The following is a 19,406-nucleotide window of genomic DNA, read 5'->3' as shown; positions in this document are numbered from 1 at the left end:
CTGCAATAGAGGGTTTAATCATAGCGGAATTATGCAAACAATAACACAAATAAAACCACTGATCAATTCAAAAGTTTTGATCAACAAATTAGGCATAATTAGTATATTTTGCGGGAAATATAAATTGGGAAAATCAAGCGGCAAATGCCTAAGAGCGCGCATATGCGCGTTTTTCAGGATTGGCAGTGATTATTTAACAACAAATTCTATCACCGCGCGTTACATAAATTTGAACATAATCAAAACAACTCTAGACGCACCCATAAAATATCGGTTGTCATGGGAGACGAGCGAACTTGTAATCGATTCAATTTCATCATCTTTGGCCTGAAAAAGAGAGAAGTTACCAACAACAAAACTATCGATTATAACATAGTATCGGATTTCATCAGAATTCAGATATAAATAAACACTCGACATACACACAACAATAAAGATATGATACAAAACTGATATGATACAAAACTGATATGATACAAAACTGAAGTACGCGCTAAAACACAACTAAAAATATGGGGGGGGGGGGGGGGGGGGGGGGTGGGCCGGGGGAATGAAATTTACAAACATTAGCCACGGCAAGAAAGACAAGAAATCTTGCCGTGTGATAAACATTTTAAGCAAACAAGATTACCTTCATTAAGGACTTGATTTCCTCTTCATGCTGCAAACTAAGCTCTCTGACAGCCTCCTCCACAACTTCGAATGCTCCAACACCTGGTCAATACTGCGTGTTTACTACATTCAATAGGTTCAATAAGTAAATACAAACAGATGGCGTAGGCAAATGACAGTTTAAACTAATGAACTGTGAGCATTATATTTATATTCTATTTTTCTCCCAGCGTAAGGGAATCTAATTAAGCTAATAACTGTGTTATTAAAACATTAACAAATAATACAGGTTGATTTTCAGTGTCATCCATTAAAACATTAACAAATAATAATCTGAAGACGTACACATGTATTTTGAAAGCTCCTGCTAAAATAAACTTTTCGTATCACTTATATGTTTTAAATAATCCCCTCCAGACAAATAATACAGGTTGATTTTCAGTGTCATCTGTAAGGGGGAAGGGGACACAGTTTTCATTATGCACATTATATTGAACTGATTCTTACAGGAGAGTTCTTAAGGATTAGTTTGGTTATAGTAAAACTCTCCTGTTTCCAATCCATCGTTTAAATTCATTAAAACAAACATCAACAATAACTTCTAATAGGTCAAAACGATTCGAATTAAAATGTCATTGACTTGGACTCGAAAATTTGAGGAAATCGAGAAATAGGACAAATGGTACATTAATTGAAAGAGATAACAAAAAAACATAAAATTTTTTCTGTAGGGACTGTTTATTTAACAAGTATACCCATTATGGCATTACCCAGAGGAATACCAAGTAACATAATTATGTCAGGCTCAAAACTACATACGAGAAATAGTTTACATTTTTTTCCACTTAGTGAATTCCAAACAACTAGATTCCGATTGGGCTATATCTGTCCGGCAGACGAATTAGCGGTTTCGGACAGGATTCGCTGTCGGACAGGTGTCGTTTTTGGCGACATCTGTCCGAATATCGGAGATCACATTTGTAATTTCGGATCACATTCGTATTTCACAGGCTCACGGGTAATCTTGTGACGTTGCTCCCACTGTCCTAATGCTGATTTGATCCATTGAGATCCACAGACCACAATGGCAACCAATCTTCAGTTTACCCCTCGACGCAAGCAAGGCTCGGAGGACCCTGTCCTGAACTAATTTATATAACATTTAAACTATTGTCCAATTTATCGACATCAAATGAAAATAAAATGGTAGAGTTCAGCTCAGATCATGTCTCTAATTGGAAATGTTTCGTATTGAAATTAGATCACAATTTCGGACAGATGTTGTTTTTTTCTGGTAACATGAGTCGGACAAGAGTCGCTGTCGGACAGATGTCGTGTTACCCAAGATTCCAGGCCAGATTTTGCCATCTGATCAATTTGAACTTATTTTTTATTTTTCAAATAATTTATCTTATTTAAATTTTTCACATAAAGCATGATCCTTAAACAAGCATTTCAAGCATAGCGTAAGAAAAATAAACATTATAAGTATATAATTTTTAGCCAATAATACAAATAATGTCCTATTTGGCCCAACAAGCATAATATTGTCCTTGCAAAGGTCTTCATCCACATAATAAATCGAGGCAAAAGTGTGAGAAAAGTGTGAGAAAGTGTGAAGTATAAACACTTAGTCTGCTGTAAAACAGCACTAAATCTGGTGCAATTTTATCTTTTGAGAAGACATCGATAAAAGTTAAAACTTACAGTCCTGACAAAATATCAACCTAATTTCCAGCATGTTAATGTCAGAAAAAGTGAAATTTAAGTTTTTGGCTCAGGTGTCTTTTGTAAACATGACAAGTCCAAAAAAGGAACACGTGCAACAAACCTTGATCTCCCGTACATCTGCTAGACTTGTGAAACCTTCTATTTAGAACAGGAATTCTAGAGGACATAACAATGCGAGCAACAAAGGAAATGACCCCTAAATAAAGTAACGGTTTTGTAGTGGGGAACCCAAGTAACGATTTAAAGTTGTTACTAATGGAGTTATAAAACTCCGCGACTACCCTGCCAACCAAACTCAAAGTAATATGAGACCAATAAAGTACTTTAGATCGGAATCAAACAATGGAACATATTATTTACCGACAAAACTTACTGAAAAAGTTAATCAATGAGCCATCAGATTCTGCTTGCGTCATCAAAAACCGTCAAAGTTATTGCTTGTATTCTGTCAGAAGCTCCTTGTCAAGATCAGACAAAATAAACCTTTTCCAGGATGAAAGAAAATAGTAGAGAGTTCAACAAGTAACGTAGCACGAGGACTAATCAGTAAATATAAGTACCAATAAACATGCAGCCAAAGTTCGGATTATATAAGCTCTTATATATAGAAGTGACGGACCCATGAGAACTATATTGTATCGGATATTAGAGCTCCCAGTAATTCTCTTAGATATTTGTTTTATCTTTTAAAACCCCAGGGACACGAGAGGCTGATGGTAACCATGGCAACTAATTGTTATCAGGAGGCACGTTACGTACAAGTGACAGAGTGGTAATTAGCTTACAACAAAACAAAGGAACTCCCAGACTTACTGCTGCTAGAAATGTTGTGGGGCGCGTTTAACTTCTGGGACAGGGTTTCTTTAATTGCGCTCATCTGATCCTAGAAATAATTTGTTAATCATATCATTCAATTGAATCATAATATGTATCAAATTTTCCCGCTTAACAAAATCCGTTCAAATTTTAAGCCAATAACACAATTTCTAGACTTCGCCTAAATAAAAGAATTGTATTTCAGTAGATTAAAACATGGCAGCCAAAATAAAGTGTAGATTATTTATCAATCTGCTTAGTTTCGCAGGGAGGAGTAACCACAAACTCACAATAGTAAAGACTAAAAAGTTATAATAAAAATGAACCTCGTAGAGTGAATGAAGGTTCTGATGATCGGATGAGAGTTTGTTGAAGGAGGCGTTCTGCTCGTCGTACTCTGCAATAATGTACCTGATGATCTCCACATACTCTGCTTCATTGAGACCACGTAGTTGATCCGGCTGAAATGATGTTATCTGTCAAGTACTTTAGAATAGTGTCGTGAGAATTGGTGATCACTTTACATAGCTTAGTGTGACACTACACTTTGTAGATCCTTGTTGACATATTTTATACAAAACATCAGCTACCATGTTCCATATAAGACATAATTATGAATATATTGCTGTATTGTGAATGTTAGTTACATGGTAACTTACCACCCAGGCAACTTGCACAACTGGCAAACAACAATAAACTGTCGTGCAGAGTAAATACACGCTGTGAAACTACTATTATTCTGAACTAGTGTAACCTGTGACTTCGGCCGGGACTTCACTATCGCAGTTGAATTGCAAAAGTATAAACGGTGCAAAAGCATGAACTCGCCCAGTCGAAACCGGCCGCATTAAAATCAATTTACCGGCAGTATTATAGTCAATTTACGCCCAACACGTATCAGATAGTGATACTTAATATGCAATCTTGCGGCTCCTGGCTCTACTGCCCAATTACATACCAGAGCTGTAATTAGGGGAGCTGTAAATGGGGAAAGATGGTGTGTGAGAGAGAGAGAGTGTGAGAAAAAGTGAGACATTTTAGTGCCACATTTGGGGTACAAAACCATCAATTAAACCACTTACCACCGGCTGATTTAGAAAAGCTTTGCTTATTGGCTTCGTCAAAGTTTTGTCTAAACTATACCGAAAAAACCAGTCCCATAACTCTTACCGTTTCAATCAAAACAATGAAATTTGGGTGGCGGAAAGCTGATATCTGATTCTTCTGTCCTATTGACCGAAATTAAGCGGGTTTTATTGAAATTTTGACCAGTGACATTCAGTGTGGTCGGTGAGAGTGACACAAGTCGCTATCAAGGTACTGGAAGCAGTATACCTAGAGAAAACTTTGATGCAATGAAAATGTTGAATATGTCCTACCGGTAGGACATATTCGAATTTCAGCTTTCCGCGACCCAAATTTCACTGTTTTGACTGAATTTTTCTTGAATGACCATCTCACAAGGTCACTGAGGATGGCACAAGACACGATTGAGGTACTTAAAATTCTATTCCCAAAAAGAAAAAACTTTAAAACAAAATAACTTCAGTTGTAATCTGAATTTTGATAAAATTAAGTTTCAAATAGCGAATGTTGAGGAGAACACAGTCACTGAAAGAATAAAAGTTAACTGATATATGTACTCACCGAAATCATAGCAATGGGACTGACAGTTCTTTTTAGCGAAAATGCATTAGATGTGTTTCCTTCCAAGCATTGTCATTCCTGTATGACTAGAAGAGATTAAGTAAATAACAGATTATATATTAGGTAAATAATATTTTCAAAATGTGACGATTTATTTCACTGTTGCTCGAACAAAAGATGTGATGTACCTTACAAGACATATTTAAAAGGCCAGGTTCGAAAGTCGGACTACCAAAATGTAGGCCACCATCATTATTTTCCCCAAATTATTTTTCACATATTTTCTTTAATTATGACTTTGTCGATTTACTACCAATGTATTAAGTTATAAATATTATTTATCTAACAAATGAACACTAGTTGATTTTATAAATTAACATAGAATAAATAAATTCTATAAACATCGAAAACCAGAATATCAAGAAGATCAAGAAGAAATTGACTGTTTCATTTATAATGTAAAATAAAGAAATGAAAAAATCCTCAAATACCATGATTTAATTTGGGGTACGAAATGCAGTGGTTTTCGGAAAAAATCCCATATTTCCGATCCCAAATCATTTAGATCACCAGAATTATGTCGAATATAGGTAGTTAATTAAATGCAGAGAATTGTGGTAAGTTTGTCATTGAAGACAGTTGTTAGCTAACCTTTCAAAAATGATATGCTAGTGCGCCAGGGAACAAGATTTTTGTTGTTGTTGATTTACCAGAAAATTTTTGAGGAATCAAATTTTTGAGGAAAATTTGGGATCTGCAGCTCAAGCAGGATTGAAAAATTCGGGATTTGCTGAATCAAGTTGGTAGGAATTTTGGCTATGAGTATTGAGTACAGGGAATAAAAATATCGTTAAAAGGTAGGGTTGTTAGCCAAGCTTTCAAAGTCATCTGCCACAAGTGCTAGACTTTAATACAGAAATCAATTTTCCGGTAGCATGCTTATCCATGAGGTACAGTGGAGAATGGTGCAGCTTTTAAAACTTAGATGCCAAAACCAAGCAAAATATCAATCTGATCTACAGTATAAACTGTAAATCTTGACCTCCGACTGAAGAATTGACAGGCTATCTCTTGCCGTGCAGAGCTACCAAAAAAGTTTCAGCAACCCTTGAATGGATCAGTAATAGGAAAACCGGATTGACAGAACCTATCCTCAAGTTGCATATGAACTTACCTTTTTTCTCTTTCTCATCAGGAAAATAAATAAATAAATAAATAAATAAAGTCAATTTTTACAGCACAGCAATATATATCTAAATATCAGATCCTCTGTAATCATAATGTATAAAAAAAGGAGCTTTTCTCTGTGCTGAAGGATGAATCAAGGCAGATCATGGTTCTGTTAGCAGGCCACCCTAGTTATGGACAATACATATATATAAAATAATTAAATTATAATTTTAAAATTGTGTCAAGATTGAACTAAAACATAACTCAGGGTAAAATAGACGTATTCCCTTCGTCAAATTAACTATTTACAAAAATATATAAATTAAATTGACCATTATGCAGGCAAATTCGTACAAGATTCGTATAAAGATGTTGTAAATAGAAACAGCATGAACACGATGAATAAAGTTTGAAGGTTTCATTTTATATCTAGGGTCATTGTGAATTGTGATATTGTGCGTATACTAGTGTAACCTGTGCCTACGGCCGGGACTTCATTATCACAGTTGAATTGCAAAAGTCCAAACCGGCCGCATTAAAGTCAATTTAATTCTGAGACCCCAACACGTATCGGCCAGTAATTAAACGACTTGGGGTAGAGCTCACACAGCGCACTACATCCTTCATTATACAATTAGACCCCTGATTATAATGTATCTTGCATAATATTTTTAGCTCTTTACTTGTCGTTTTGTTTTGTGAAATGTATTGTAGTAGTGTTTTAATATTTAAATCAAACGTAACTCAATAGTTAATAATAACAAACACAAATACTATTTTAAATAATTGATTAATATCGATTTATACCAACAACCAAACATTAATTATTCTTTAATAACCTTTTATATATGTGTTAAACGATCCATGGCATATCTAAAATTCGATAATGAACTTCATATTATTAGTGCCGCGTGCTGATAAATATTTTGGGAATCAATCCACCCAATCGTGGCGATAACATACTTTTGTGCTTGGCCGGTTTTAGGTTTGAGTTTGTGCTCCAAAAGTGGTAAATCGGGTGCTAGTAAAGCTCTTGCAGGCAACTGGCTCCTTTTGCCAACTGCTTTTGGTTTAAGCGCTGACTCACATTTGGAACTGGCACGGGTATAATTGTAATATCCTACGAAGTCAGCATGTCATATTATTTCGCAAAACTCGTTTAAATATCTTAACAATATTTACAATTTAAAGTTTATGGTTTTAGGTTTAGGCGCGGCGCACCGCTTATACGTTATAGCTCAATCATCTTATATTTTCAGCGCTGTGTTGCTACACGCTGTATAACATGTGGACCCAGCGCGGTGCCGCGCCTTAGCAGCAAAAGAGTTATTTATTTTAAAATTTATTTTTGTATCTAGCAAAAATGATGTAATGTTTTTAATATGACGTAGAATTAAACATTAAAGCTATTTCCGTACAGCCTCAGTATGCTCGTTAGAAAAACTATCAACAATGAACATGCTAGCTTTCTTTATTTTTGTAAGTCGCGTCGGCTGACATCTTGGGTTGTACGGGATGTAACAAGTTTATTATCGGATGTCTACTTATATTTATTATGATATTATTATTCATTGTAATGGCAATAAAATTTAAATTTTGTTTTACTTAAAATTTTGTTTTACTTATTTCCTTCGATAATTGCCATCATCATTAGCGTGGGATGGAAACTGTTGACCACATAGGTTGCCAAGGCACGAGTGTGCTGCTGTATCATGGCTTTCGCCCCTGGGTGAAATGACAGTGGGGGTCACGACGTGATACAAATACGACTGAACTCTGAAAATAGAATTACATCCTTACAAACTCAAAATAAGCGATTCATGAAGCATCCACTTTATTTATTGTAGATTATAGATAATACAGTATTTCACTGCCTCCAGAATCTAACCCACCATGGTAGTAAATGACAACAGGCTAGTATTACAATACCACTAATGATATACAGAGCATCCGCCTTCTGCACAGAAGGTTCGGGGTTCGAATCCCAGTGTCACCTAGTCTAGGAAGTAGATAAGGATCCAATGGATCTATGCGATCTCCTCGGTCGACTCAGCCGAATGATTGTAGGTTTACAACCTACCAGGACGCGCGCCGAGTTGGACTCGTCGACGGAATATATGGAACAAATATTAGGAAAGAAAAATTTTAGGAAAGAAAAATTTTTATTTACCACAAATAATCAATACATAATGTTATATTCATAAATAAATTCAAATTTCAATTTCAAACACATATACAGTACGCCGCGCACACAGCCACAATTTAAAATTGTTCAGAAATTCGTAGGTCAGCTGTAGGCGCCGCGCACAGGATCTATTTAATTGTTAACTTACAATTACATGTCACATTTCTTAATTACTAGAGCCAAAATTTCAGAAGCAAAATAATTTAAAAGATATTTCTGTCGTTCACGCAGTACAGGCCGTGAGCACTGCGATCTAATTAATATAATAATGGAGAGATTCCAAAAAACCGCGCGCTCGTTATTTATTGTGATTAAATTAAGTGCGCGCCACTGTGAACAGCAGTACCGCTCAAGCATGAATTAGTACTGAGCGGTACGCAGTTCTGCGTGAGGCGTAGACATTTGTAGCACACGTTTCATTCAACTAATCCATTAATCCATGTGACATGTACAATGTAATTATATTAAAGCAAAAAGAATATTAATTTTAGTAATAATTGACGTAAACATATGTGTTTAAATAACATCTATAATCTAGCGAGTTACTAATACCGTTCGCGTTTGTTTGTATTCTTGATTATATATCTTTACACTAGCCTATATTATGATGGAGATATACATTATATAATTGCTCCAATATTCAACACTGCTAAACAACAAATACCTACTCGCCCATAGATGAAGCAGTCGCCAAAACAAAGCTCAAAGTTAATATATCTTCGTACTTCGTTTTGGAAACTGTAGAATTCCAATAAATAATTAGTGTTTCAATCGTGTATTCGATGGGCAAGCACTCGCCACTTGAGGCCGAGACAAACGGCACCAGCTCCGCTCCGCAACCGTGAAGTAAGGCGGGGCGGTGGTGTGCGCCGTTTATACGGCCCACAGCACGAGACATTTTGAGCTCCAAGACTTAAGACTATAAAAGTCCCGAATTAAACGTAGCGACTTACCATCGTCAGCCGTCAAAAATTTAGAATTTGTATGTTATAAACTCTACACCTGCTATCAGTCTAACATGTAATTTAGTTTGTTATTGGCTAAATTTTCAACTCGATTAAGCGATGCAGACGGATGAACTAGGCTTCTCCTCCGTCAAAAACACAATGAGAGGGGATTGTGGAAGGACACGAACACTATTCGTTAACTCGTACCCCGGGTACCCCCTAGAACTGTGTCCCATCAGAGAGAGCCCATCACCCGTCAGATCGAAAACAGTGTTTTAGTTTTGATATATGCTGTACCAATTACAATAAATGGTAAGTCAAGGCTGACGTTGGTAGCAAAGTATAAAGTGACACGTCACAACAAAATAACCACTACACACTACACACACTATACGCTATAACTATTGTACACAGTACACAGTATAACTAAAATATAAAATATAAACAAGTTACAAGAGACAAAAGAGTTTACAGAAGAGTTTTACATCGGCTCAGCACCGCCAGGACATTGGCTATACACGTGGGTCAATTAGTTTGATTTGGTATGGCTCGACCGGGAAAGTGGTCGAAATTAGTGCTCTTAATGAGTCAATGAGGGGTATCACCCGTTAACCGAATGATAGGAAACTTAATTGTATGTTATATTAATTGAGGGTTGTATTTATTGAAATTATATTTATATTAACGGGTGATACTCGTAAAATATCTGTTCCATATACAGGACCGTCGACGAGTCCAACTCGGCGCGCGTCCTGGTAGGTTGTAAACCTACAATATATATAGCTATTGTTTGAATATTTTTTGTTTTTATTAAAAAAATAAAGTTTAGCCTACAAAAAGCTGTTCAAGTTCGATTAATAGGATGAATTTCAAAAAAAGATAAGAAAAACAAAATTTAAGAAAAGCAAAATTTAAATTTTGTTTAATTATATTATTTTACTGGGCCGCGCTCAGCCTGTCATTCCGCCTAATCTCTATTCGGTTTATGAACATAATAGCCTGAGGTCCCCAGAGGTAAATATTATTGTGACTATATTGCAATTTTGCACAAAAATTTAAAATTCTAGTATTTAAAAAACTGAAACACATTAATTAATTGCGACGGGAAAATAATAATTAACAAACCGATGTTAATAAATTAACACGTGGCGTTTAATCGATCCTGACAATTAAAACGCGGTATAAACTTACAAAACTTCGCGCGGGGCATCAAGAACATTAACAATGTTGCTCAGCTCTATATCCAGAGCCCTTGCGCCTATACTTGCTCTAACCAGAGCCCTCTCGCTTGCAGTAGCGCGCGACCGCCGTGAAACAAGCGCGTCACGCAGTACGCGTAGACACATGGCTATGTGAACGCTTATACAGTAGCGTGCCTTGTCATACGTCGTATGACCCGCCGCGCACGAGTGCGCGGCTCCCCTGTATCGTAGAAACTCTACTATTGACTATAGTGAAATGACGATGGCAATGGGGGTTGACCATTGTTAGTGGTCTGGCCCGGCGCGCGCTACTTCGTAGCACTTGCCATCGAGAAGAAAGCGGCGCGCGCAACTTCGAAGAAATTTAGACAAGTAACATCCGTCAACGATGGGGGACGGGGGTCACGACGTGATACAAATGACAGGTGGCGATTACGATCTTCCCCCTTGAGGGAATCCTACGCATGTTGCGTTGTTGGCTGTCAGACTTTGGACGAGGATATGTTCTCGCGCCGTACGCTTATTATGGTAGAGCACGCCCGCAGTCAGCAGTGGCGCGAAAGCACATGAATAAGTAAATTAACAATAGCGCATACTGTAAGCTGACTTAAAACAAATATTTTAAGAGTATAGTATCACCCGCGTTATCGCGTTAATATCGTTTGCCAAAGCTAAGCTAAAAGCTGCAAAAAGGATTGCGACATTGATTGTCTGTTGCATTGTAAAACAACCCTTACTGGGCCGCGCTCAGCCTGTCATTCCGCCTAATCTCTATGTTTATGAACATAATAGCCTGAGGTCCCCAGGTAAAACAACCCAGGATTACATTAAAATAATTTTCTCTAAGATAAATGTTTATTTTAGTATGTTAACTAGCTAGGTATTTTGAATTGCAAGATCCTTGTATCACGTCGTGACCCCACGGTCTTTTCACTATAGTGTAGAGTTTCTTCGCTACAGTGTACAGGGGGAGCTGCGCACTCGTGCGCGAAGGGTCATACAACGTATGACAACAGGATCCAGGATTGTATCAATTATATATTTTATTTGCTTTTAAAAATTACACTTGACCTTTAAAAAAAAAAGCTATGGAGCTTTGGGTATTACATTTAAAAATATTTAATAATTTTGTTATTTTAACTATGTCATACGTTTCACATTTAAAAAAAAAGGATTTACGACACATCGAATGCTTTGTTGAATCATGATTCATGAGGCCAATAGTATTATAATCCATGTCTACAACGACGAGTTCAAGCACTATCTCAAGAGACGTCGACTGATCATATAATTGAATTTTCAAATTTTGGTTATAGGTATCAGGATTCTCCTTCTATTCGGTCACATTCAATGCCATCAATTTACAATATGTATTAAAATAGGTTGAAAGTGGTCTGTTTGTTTTGTTTTTTAAAAAGGGGGGACCCCAACCCATGTAGCTTTACCTGGGTCCTCAGGCTATCATGTTTACAAACATAGAGATTAGGCGGAATGACAGGCTGAGCGCGGCCCAGTAAATGTAGCTGAGACACCTCACAACAATTAATCATTTCGTCCGTAAAATTTTGTTGAGTAAAGCAGTACAACATCGAATTAAACTGTTCCTTGAATTACACCCTAACTAGTTGTTGAGTTATAGGGCCAAATATATTTTGTGGCGAATTAATTGGTTTGAGTTGACGTTGTTGTCGGCAAAACAAAACGTGAGGCATATGAACGAGGAAATGAGCTTTTGTCATCATTGAAGTCTTATATGAGAGCGAATAAGTTACATATAAACATGTCCAAGTGCTGCTACATACACTTCAAACCCACCATGGCAGGTTCTAAGTTTTTGATGAAATTGTTTTTAAATATTGTATTTGATAATTAATTAATGTTGGTGGGGAAATATTTATTATATATTTTTTCACACAGTGCGATGATAGTTTGTAGACATGTGTGATGATGTGATGTCATAAATTTTACTTACTTACTTACTTACTTACTTAAGTCAGAGACTTTATCACACCCTGAAGTTGCATTAACTATAGACAACTTTCCAATCAAAAAGGTTTCATCCGCAAAATTTCTGGGTGTTATAATTGACGAGAACCTATCATGGGAAGATCACATCAAAGCACTTAAGCGAACTCTAAATCATTCCACATCCACTTTATGTAGACTTCGCTGCTCCCTTCCAGAATTTCTACACCAACAATTATATTATACCCTGTTCGAATCACATCTTTCCTACTGTATATCTGTATGGGGTGGGGCAGCGAAACAACGTATAAGCTCATTATTTACTGCTCAGAAGTACTGTCTCAGAGTACTATTTGGTGACAGGCTGGCGTACCTTGATAAGTTCAAGACTTGTGCACGTACTAGGCCCATAGGACACCAGAAACTTGACCAAAAATTTTTCATAAAAGAGCACACCAAACCGATATTTAAGCATAATAATATTCTATCTATACAAAATCTCTATACATACCACAGTTACCTCGAGCTCTACAAGATAATGAAATTCCGTGCTCCAATATCCCTACATGAGGGTTACACATTTTTTTTTTTTTTTTTTTTTTTAAGAGAGGCTGGGCCTGGTTGGCCCACGAGAGGATAGCATATGAATGCTTTGCCTACCTCTGGGGTATGGCAGTCCTGTGGGAGGATGCCAGTGGAATCAAGATGTGTAATCAAGGATGATGGTAAGTGTTGTGGGGTGTGTCATAGATAAACGCTTAAGTGGTGGTTGAGTGTGGAAGAGAGAGGCGAAATAAGACGGCGTTAAAGTAGTCGCTATGTTACACCTGTCTGGTCCAACTCCTCTGGCACCACTAAGCGTTTAGTGTGGTTTGTAAAGTTGACAATGGTGGAGATGTGTTGGTTGTCGAATATGTCATTGACAGAGAGGTAGTAGTCCCGGAAATATTGACCTCTTATTTGGGCAATAGCCGGGCACTGTCCGAGAAAGTGTGAGACAGTCTCCTCTTCGTCGCCGCATTTAGGACAAGCACTTGTGTCTGATTTGCGAATGGTGTGTAGGTGTTTGTTGAGGCCACAATGTCCCGTGATGAGGTGCACTGCAGTTCTATAATTTTGTCTGTTGTTACTGAGTGTAGTGTTGAGATTTTTGATGATGTTGATGTTTTTATGTCCAAGTGTTAGTTTAGTGTGTCTGGGACCATCAGTAATCCATGATTCTTGATTAAGTTTTGTGACTTTGTCGTTGATCAGGCGTTTGATGTAAGATTGTGGAATTGGGCAATTCAAAGTGGATTCACTGGTTGTACCATTTTTGGCCAGCTCGTCTGCTTTTTCATTACCCCACAATCCAATGTGTGCAGCTATCCATCTGATCTCTAAGGTGTTAGTGGATCCGAGTGTATTGAGGGTGTCGTAACAGTCTCTAGTAGTCCTACTCCTCGTTGAAGGTGAGGATATGGCTTGAATAGAGGAGAGACTGTCTGACCATATGATGATGTGTGTGTTTGTATAAGTTGATAGATATTTACAAGCTTCGATGATGGCAGTGAGTTCTGTTTGATAAACGGTGCAATAATCGGGAAGCTTGAATGATCTTTCATCTAGTGTAGTGTTGTTGTTGTCTGTGGTGATAATATAACCAGCCCCGCTACCTGAGTCTGTGCGTGACCCGTCTGTGTAGCAGGTGATGGTTTCACTGGGGATGTTGTCGATGGTGTTTTGGAGTGAGCCTCTATATCCAATGTTGTCAGCTCCAGGAGTGGTGACCGTGAAGCGTCGTTCAAGCATCATGGTTGGTATAGATAGGTCTCTCTCTGCTTTGGGTGGTATGTTGAGGTCTACCATGAATTGTTTGTTGATAGTGGTGTGAGTTGTGATGGTACCTTTTCTGGGGGCGATAGTTTCGAGGGTTAGGCTTCCATATGCTTGAAGCCTGGCTGTGCCCTTTGCTGCTTCACCTCTCAGGAAAAGTATGATATCTGGAGTGTTAGTGAGGTGGTTCAGTGCGATGAAGGGAGTACTAGGCATGGCACCAGACATCATTCTCAATGCCAATGCCTGAACTCGTTTGAACTTCCTCGCGTTGGTGTCAGTTTGGGTTGCCCTAATCCATATACTACAGCAGTATGATAGAATAGGTCTGATGACAGCGGTGTACATCCATTTGCATGTTTTAGGGCTCATACCCCAAGTGGGGCCGACAGCTCTTCTGCATTGCATGAGGGATGCCGTAGCTTTTTTGGTGGTATTGGTGATATGTTCATTGAAATTGAGCTTGCTGTCGAGGGTCACTCCTAGGAATTTGGCAGATTTGGATAGTCCTATAGTGGTGTTACCCACCACCACAGGTCTAAGGGTCCATTTCTTATTCCAGGTAAACATGACTATTTGTGTTTTGAGTGCGCTTATGGATAGATCTTTGGTTTGGCACCATTTTTCTATTGTGTTGATGGTTTTGCGTGTTCTGTTCCAGATGATGTCTAAATCATTCCCCTCCGCTAGAGAAAGCAGATCATCTGCAAAAGCTTGCAGATAACCCGGTATGTCTCTTGCGGTGTAGGCCAGGAGATCATCGACTACCAGGTTCCAAAGGAAAGGGGAAAGGATGCCACCTTGGGGGCACCCTCTCCGGATCCGAACCCTTTTCGACTTATCCTTATGATTTAATGTGATGAATCTGTTAGTTACCATGTTGATAATCCATTGTGCTGTGGCCGGGTCCACTTTCGTGGTCTTGATAGCGTCAGAAATAGCCTTGAAAGAGACATTATCAAAAGCTCCCTCTATATCTAGAAAGACTCCTAAGACATATCCCTTCTTAGCTATCCTGCGCTCGATGGTGTGAGTAACTTTATGAAGGGCTGCTTCGGTTGAACATCCCTTCTTAAAGCCAAATTGTCGTTTGTTGATGTCTTTAGCGATATTAAGGTCGTGTTGCATATGCCACAGTATCACCTTCTCCTGTAGTTTTAACATCACAGGAGAAAGGGTGATAGTGCGAAATGATTTTGGTTGGTTGTAGTCAGTTTTTCCAGGCTTTGGGAGAAAGATTCCAAGGGATTCTTTCCACAAAGTTGGAATGTGTTGGGTTTCATGATTTTTTGTCATAATGGTTCTGGTGATGTCTTTGATGTGTGTCCAAGCTTTCTGTATGATGATAGGTTTGAGGGTGTCGGGTCCAGCAGCTTTTAACGGATCAAAGGATTTAAGAGCCTCCTCGATTCTGTCTGGGCTGTAGATGGTATTGAGTAAGGTGGTGGTGATTGGGAGAGGTCCAGGTGGAGGCACTGGCGGGTCAGTGACACTATCCTTGAAGTGGGTTTGTGTCATGACCTCCAGTGTCTCCTCTGCATTTTTGGTGATGTCTCCGTTTGGTTTGTAAACGGCTTCTAGTGTGTGCTTGTTGTCGTTGCAGGATTTCAGAATCTTGTTCATCCTTCCGGATTCCTTAACAGACTCTGTTTCCTGACAAAAAGTTCTCCAGGCATTACGCTGGGAGTTGGATATAAGTCTGTTGTATTGTTTGTTGCTCTCTCTAAGAGCGAGCCACAGGGCATCAGTTTTCTTTTTTCGGGCTGTAATCAGTTTTTGTCTTATTCCCCTCTGTGCTTCCTCTACTTCTCGAGTTAGCCAGGGGGGTTTGCGGACGGAACTTGAGATGTAAGTAATGGGGCATGCCTCCTCGAAGGCTTCCTTAAGTGCAGTATTGATGATGTCTATATTGTGATCAATTTCGGTCGTAGTGTTGATTTGTGTGTTGTTAAGGTTGGGGTTAATCGATAGGATCTCATCAAATCTGTCCCAGTCAGTGTTTTTGACTAGTCGGATCTGTTTGGGTTCCTTCTTTGGCCCTGTAGTTATGTCGAACATAATATAGCGATGGTCAGAGTTGGAGTAGAGGTCACTAACATGCCAATTGCTAATGAGGTCTCCTCCCAACTGGTTTGTTATTGTAAGATCGATAATTGAATTGTGGCCTCGAGAGTTGAGGAAGGTTGGGGATGATCCTTTGTTGGCACATGACAGCCCTAGGGAGGAGAGAAAGTCAAGTAGCTCCTCTCCCCTCGTATTGCATGTCTTGTTCCCCCAAAGGGTGGAGGGTTACACATGTTCCTCAAGGAAACCCTGTCTTCTAATCTGTCAGGCAGACCCACCTGACAATCACAACACTAGATCAACCAAAATTTTTAACATTTTAACCCCAAAGTTCAGAATGACTGACTTTACTACTAGTGTAATGTGCTTGCGAGGTAAGTTAAAACGTGCGCTATTAGCTAATCAACATAATCATGCCCTGCTTGATTGGACCGTCAAAGATTTTGACTGCACAAATGTTATTGTCCAAACATAACTGGCTGGTCACACACATCTCAATTAAAATTACGCTAGGCCACTGTTTTCCAAGTCTTGTCCTGTGAGTAAAGTATGTGTGAGAAATTTTTAATAAAATCATTGTATATTTATTTTTGAATTTTAAAAATCTAATTTGAGAATGAAGGTTAAAGAAATTTTTAATTAGCACTGTATAGTTTAAGATATTTATAGCTTATTATAACAATTGATACAAAGGCCATAATCTTTCACCAGCTCTCCAATATCCACCTTGAAGCTGCATTTTATATCCTAAATATAAACTAAATCATGTTTTAGTGTAGACTTTTTGTCACAACAAGACTGCAACCTATAGTAACAATTATAAACAGAACCTCTAATGTCTGCTAACAATTTTTCTTCTAGTCCTAATCTGAGCCTTGTCTCTAAAAACTTAACTGAACTAGCGTTTCGGTGTGTGCAAAAGCTTCCAGGCACGCGCATTCCTTGCCCCGTTAGTTACCTGTCCTTCATAAACCAAACTAGCAGTCAGGACAAAAAGTCATACACCAAATGGGCATTATATTTTATGAATTGTTTTACATCTTTTTATTCTGTAAAAATGTGCTAAAATTAAATTTCTTGTTTCATTGAAATTTCTTGTTTCATTGTTGTTAGCTTGAGTGTTTGAAACATGTTTTAACGCACAGTTTTTTGCTTTTTTAAAAGTATTTTTTGATCATACAGGACTAAACATGAAACAGTTCTCGAGAGCCTATTCAGCATAGTTAATTTCTAACTTGCACATCTAGTTGGCATTCATCTCTGTGACAGTGTTTATAATAAATTATATTTTGCCTGATTAATAATCACATTTATCATTTACTAGTGTAACCCGTGCCTACGACCGGGACCAAAAGCTGTAATTAGGGAGCTGTAAATGGTGAGAGAGAGAGTGTGAGAGAGAGAGTGTGAGAGATGGGGAGTAAAAGTGAGACACTTTTGGGGTACAAAACCATCAATTAAGCCACCTCCCACCGGCTGATTTAGAAAAATTGCTTAAATTGGCTTTTTCAGAGTTTTGTCAATAATAAATTTATATAAAATATATAAAAAAACCAGTCCCATCACTTTTACTGTTTTCTTGATTAAACCATTAGGAAATTACACACGTACACACCCACAGATTATTTGGGTTTATTAGTGTAGATCATAATATTATAGTCATACAGAGGTTAGGAGTCATTTTAAGTAGTCTGTGCTACTTTTTTGCATCAATTGTGTATCTATAATAATATATACTTGAAGTAAACTTTGGCCAGTAAGCAAAGCTGGTCCCCAATCAACCAAGTGTTCACAATTTCAGATATCGAGCTAGAATGCACCATAAAAGTCTATCGAATAAAACAACATCACTTAAAGCAGCAAAGCATACTCCTAACAATTCACTTTCTAATCTTCCACACTAAGGCACATTCACCCCACATCCAGAAAGTTAAAAATTTCCTCGCAGATACAAATTTTCTGTTTTCTGTGGCCGCTCGCTTCGCTCGCGAATTTTCCACTTGCGCAATGTCGGTGAGTGAGGCAGAACAGTTCTTAAGCATTTGAAGCTAGGCCCCAGAAAATTTTTTTCGTTTTTGCTTGTCCACATTAAAATCTACAATAACAAAATATCTGAAGCCCTTCAAAATAGTGTGTTACAAAATGGCTTTCTCCTACAACCCACTAGTAAACATGGCAAGGATTTGAAGATATGTTTGCCGCAGGCAAAAATTCTCAGACAGAAGGCCTAGAAGCAATTTAGCAATAGAGATCATTTTCAAACACAGCTACAGTTTCAAAAACAATTTAAAGAACTGTTGGTTTTTTCCTCTTTCATTTGTCAACAATTTTGGATTATGTTTTGAAAATTTCCTCTTTGGCACCAAAAATTTCCTCCGAAATCAGAAATTTCCTTGCAGATTATCTGCTAGTCTGCTATGGTTTCCCGTTTCTGGCTGTGGGACATTCACACATCATGGTAGTGTAGTATAAGCTGATTAATAGATCTCATTTGTTAAACCTTGGCTTGTTTTCATCTCCACACGATGGTAATAGTACCCATATTTGATTCAACTGACATTCAGTGGTAGTGAAATGGACCTAATTTCGATACGACCAGTCGGCAGTCATGCATTGATTTTCGCCCCCATTTTATTTTTATAGAATAAAAAGATGTAAAACAATTCGTAAAAATATAATGCCCATTTGGTGTATGACTTTTTGTCCTTAACTGCTGGTTTGATTTTGAAAGGACAGGTAACTAACGCAACGGGGCAAGGAATGTGCGTGCCTGAAAGCTTTTGCATGCACCGAAACGCTAGTTCAGTTGAGTTTTTAGAGACAAGGCTCATATTAGGATCAGAAGAAAATCGTTAGCAGACATTAGGGGTTTTGTTCATAGTTGTTACTATGGGTTGCAGTTTTGTTGTGACAAAAAGTCTACACTATAATATGCTTAAGTTCATATTGTGTAGTTTGAGGATATAAAATGCAGCTTCAAGGTGGAGCTGGCGAAAGATTATGGCCTTTGTATCAATATCATTGCAGTGATAATAGAGGCAATCATTGCATCACTTATCATGGTGTTAGACTTATCTTATGTTCACTTAAATTTTCAGTAACACTTCAATAACATAGCAAACTATAAAGCTAAATTATAGTGCTTTCTTGACATCTTGCTGTCAATGTTTTGGGCACAGATGTTTCTATCGAAGGTGCTAGAATTATTGGATGTTGGTGTAATAAGAAAAGCTGAACAAAAATAATTCCATT

General features: G+C 37.9%; 1 protein-coding gene across 12 annotated transcripts in view; it reads right to left on the bottom strand.

The window, feature by feature from the left end:
- Positions 1 to 4,894, bottom strand: part of LOC134811558 (putative leucine-rich repeat-containing protein DDB_G0290503) — a 40,632-nt gene extending 35,738 nt beyond the window's left edge. For 10 of the 12 annotated variants that reach the window (XM_063818512.1, XM_063818513.1, XM_063818509.1 and 7 more), the window contains exons 1-5: positions 4,807 to 4,894; positions 3,486 to 3,620; positions 3,157 to 3,226; positions 632 to 714; positions 261 to 327 (exon numbers count right to left, since the gene is read on the bottom strand). In XM_063818512.1, the coding sequence (XP_063674582.1) occupies positions 261 to 327; positions 632 to 714; positions 3,157 to 3,226; positions 3,486 to 3,620; positions 4,807 to 4,815 (364 nt within the window). In that variant the 5' untranslated portion in view covers positions 4,816 to 4,894. Of the gene's footprint in view, positions 1 to 260; positions 328 to 631; positions 715 to 2,443; positions 2,688 to 3,156; positions 3,227 to 3,485; positions 3,621 to 4,806 lie in introns of those variants that run through there. The other 2 variants (XM_063818510.1, XM_063818505.1) reach the window with 2 other exon arrangements.
- Between the last annotated feature and the right edge of the window lie 14,512 nt (positions 4,895 to 19,406).

This window comes from Bolinopsis microptera, chromosome 2 (assembly GCF_026151205.1).
Source record: "Bolinopsis microptera isolate Bmic1 chromosome 2, MBARI_Bmic_1.0, whole genome shotgun sequence".
Lineage (NCBI taxonomy): Eukaryota > Metazoa > Ctenophora > Tentaculata > Lobata > Bolinopsidae > Bolinopsis > Bolinopsis microptera.
The sequence above is the reverse complement of the archived record's forward strand: the minus strand, read 5'-3'. Positions and strand labels throughout refer to the sequence as shown.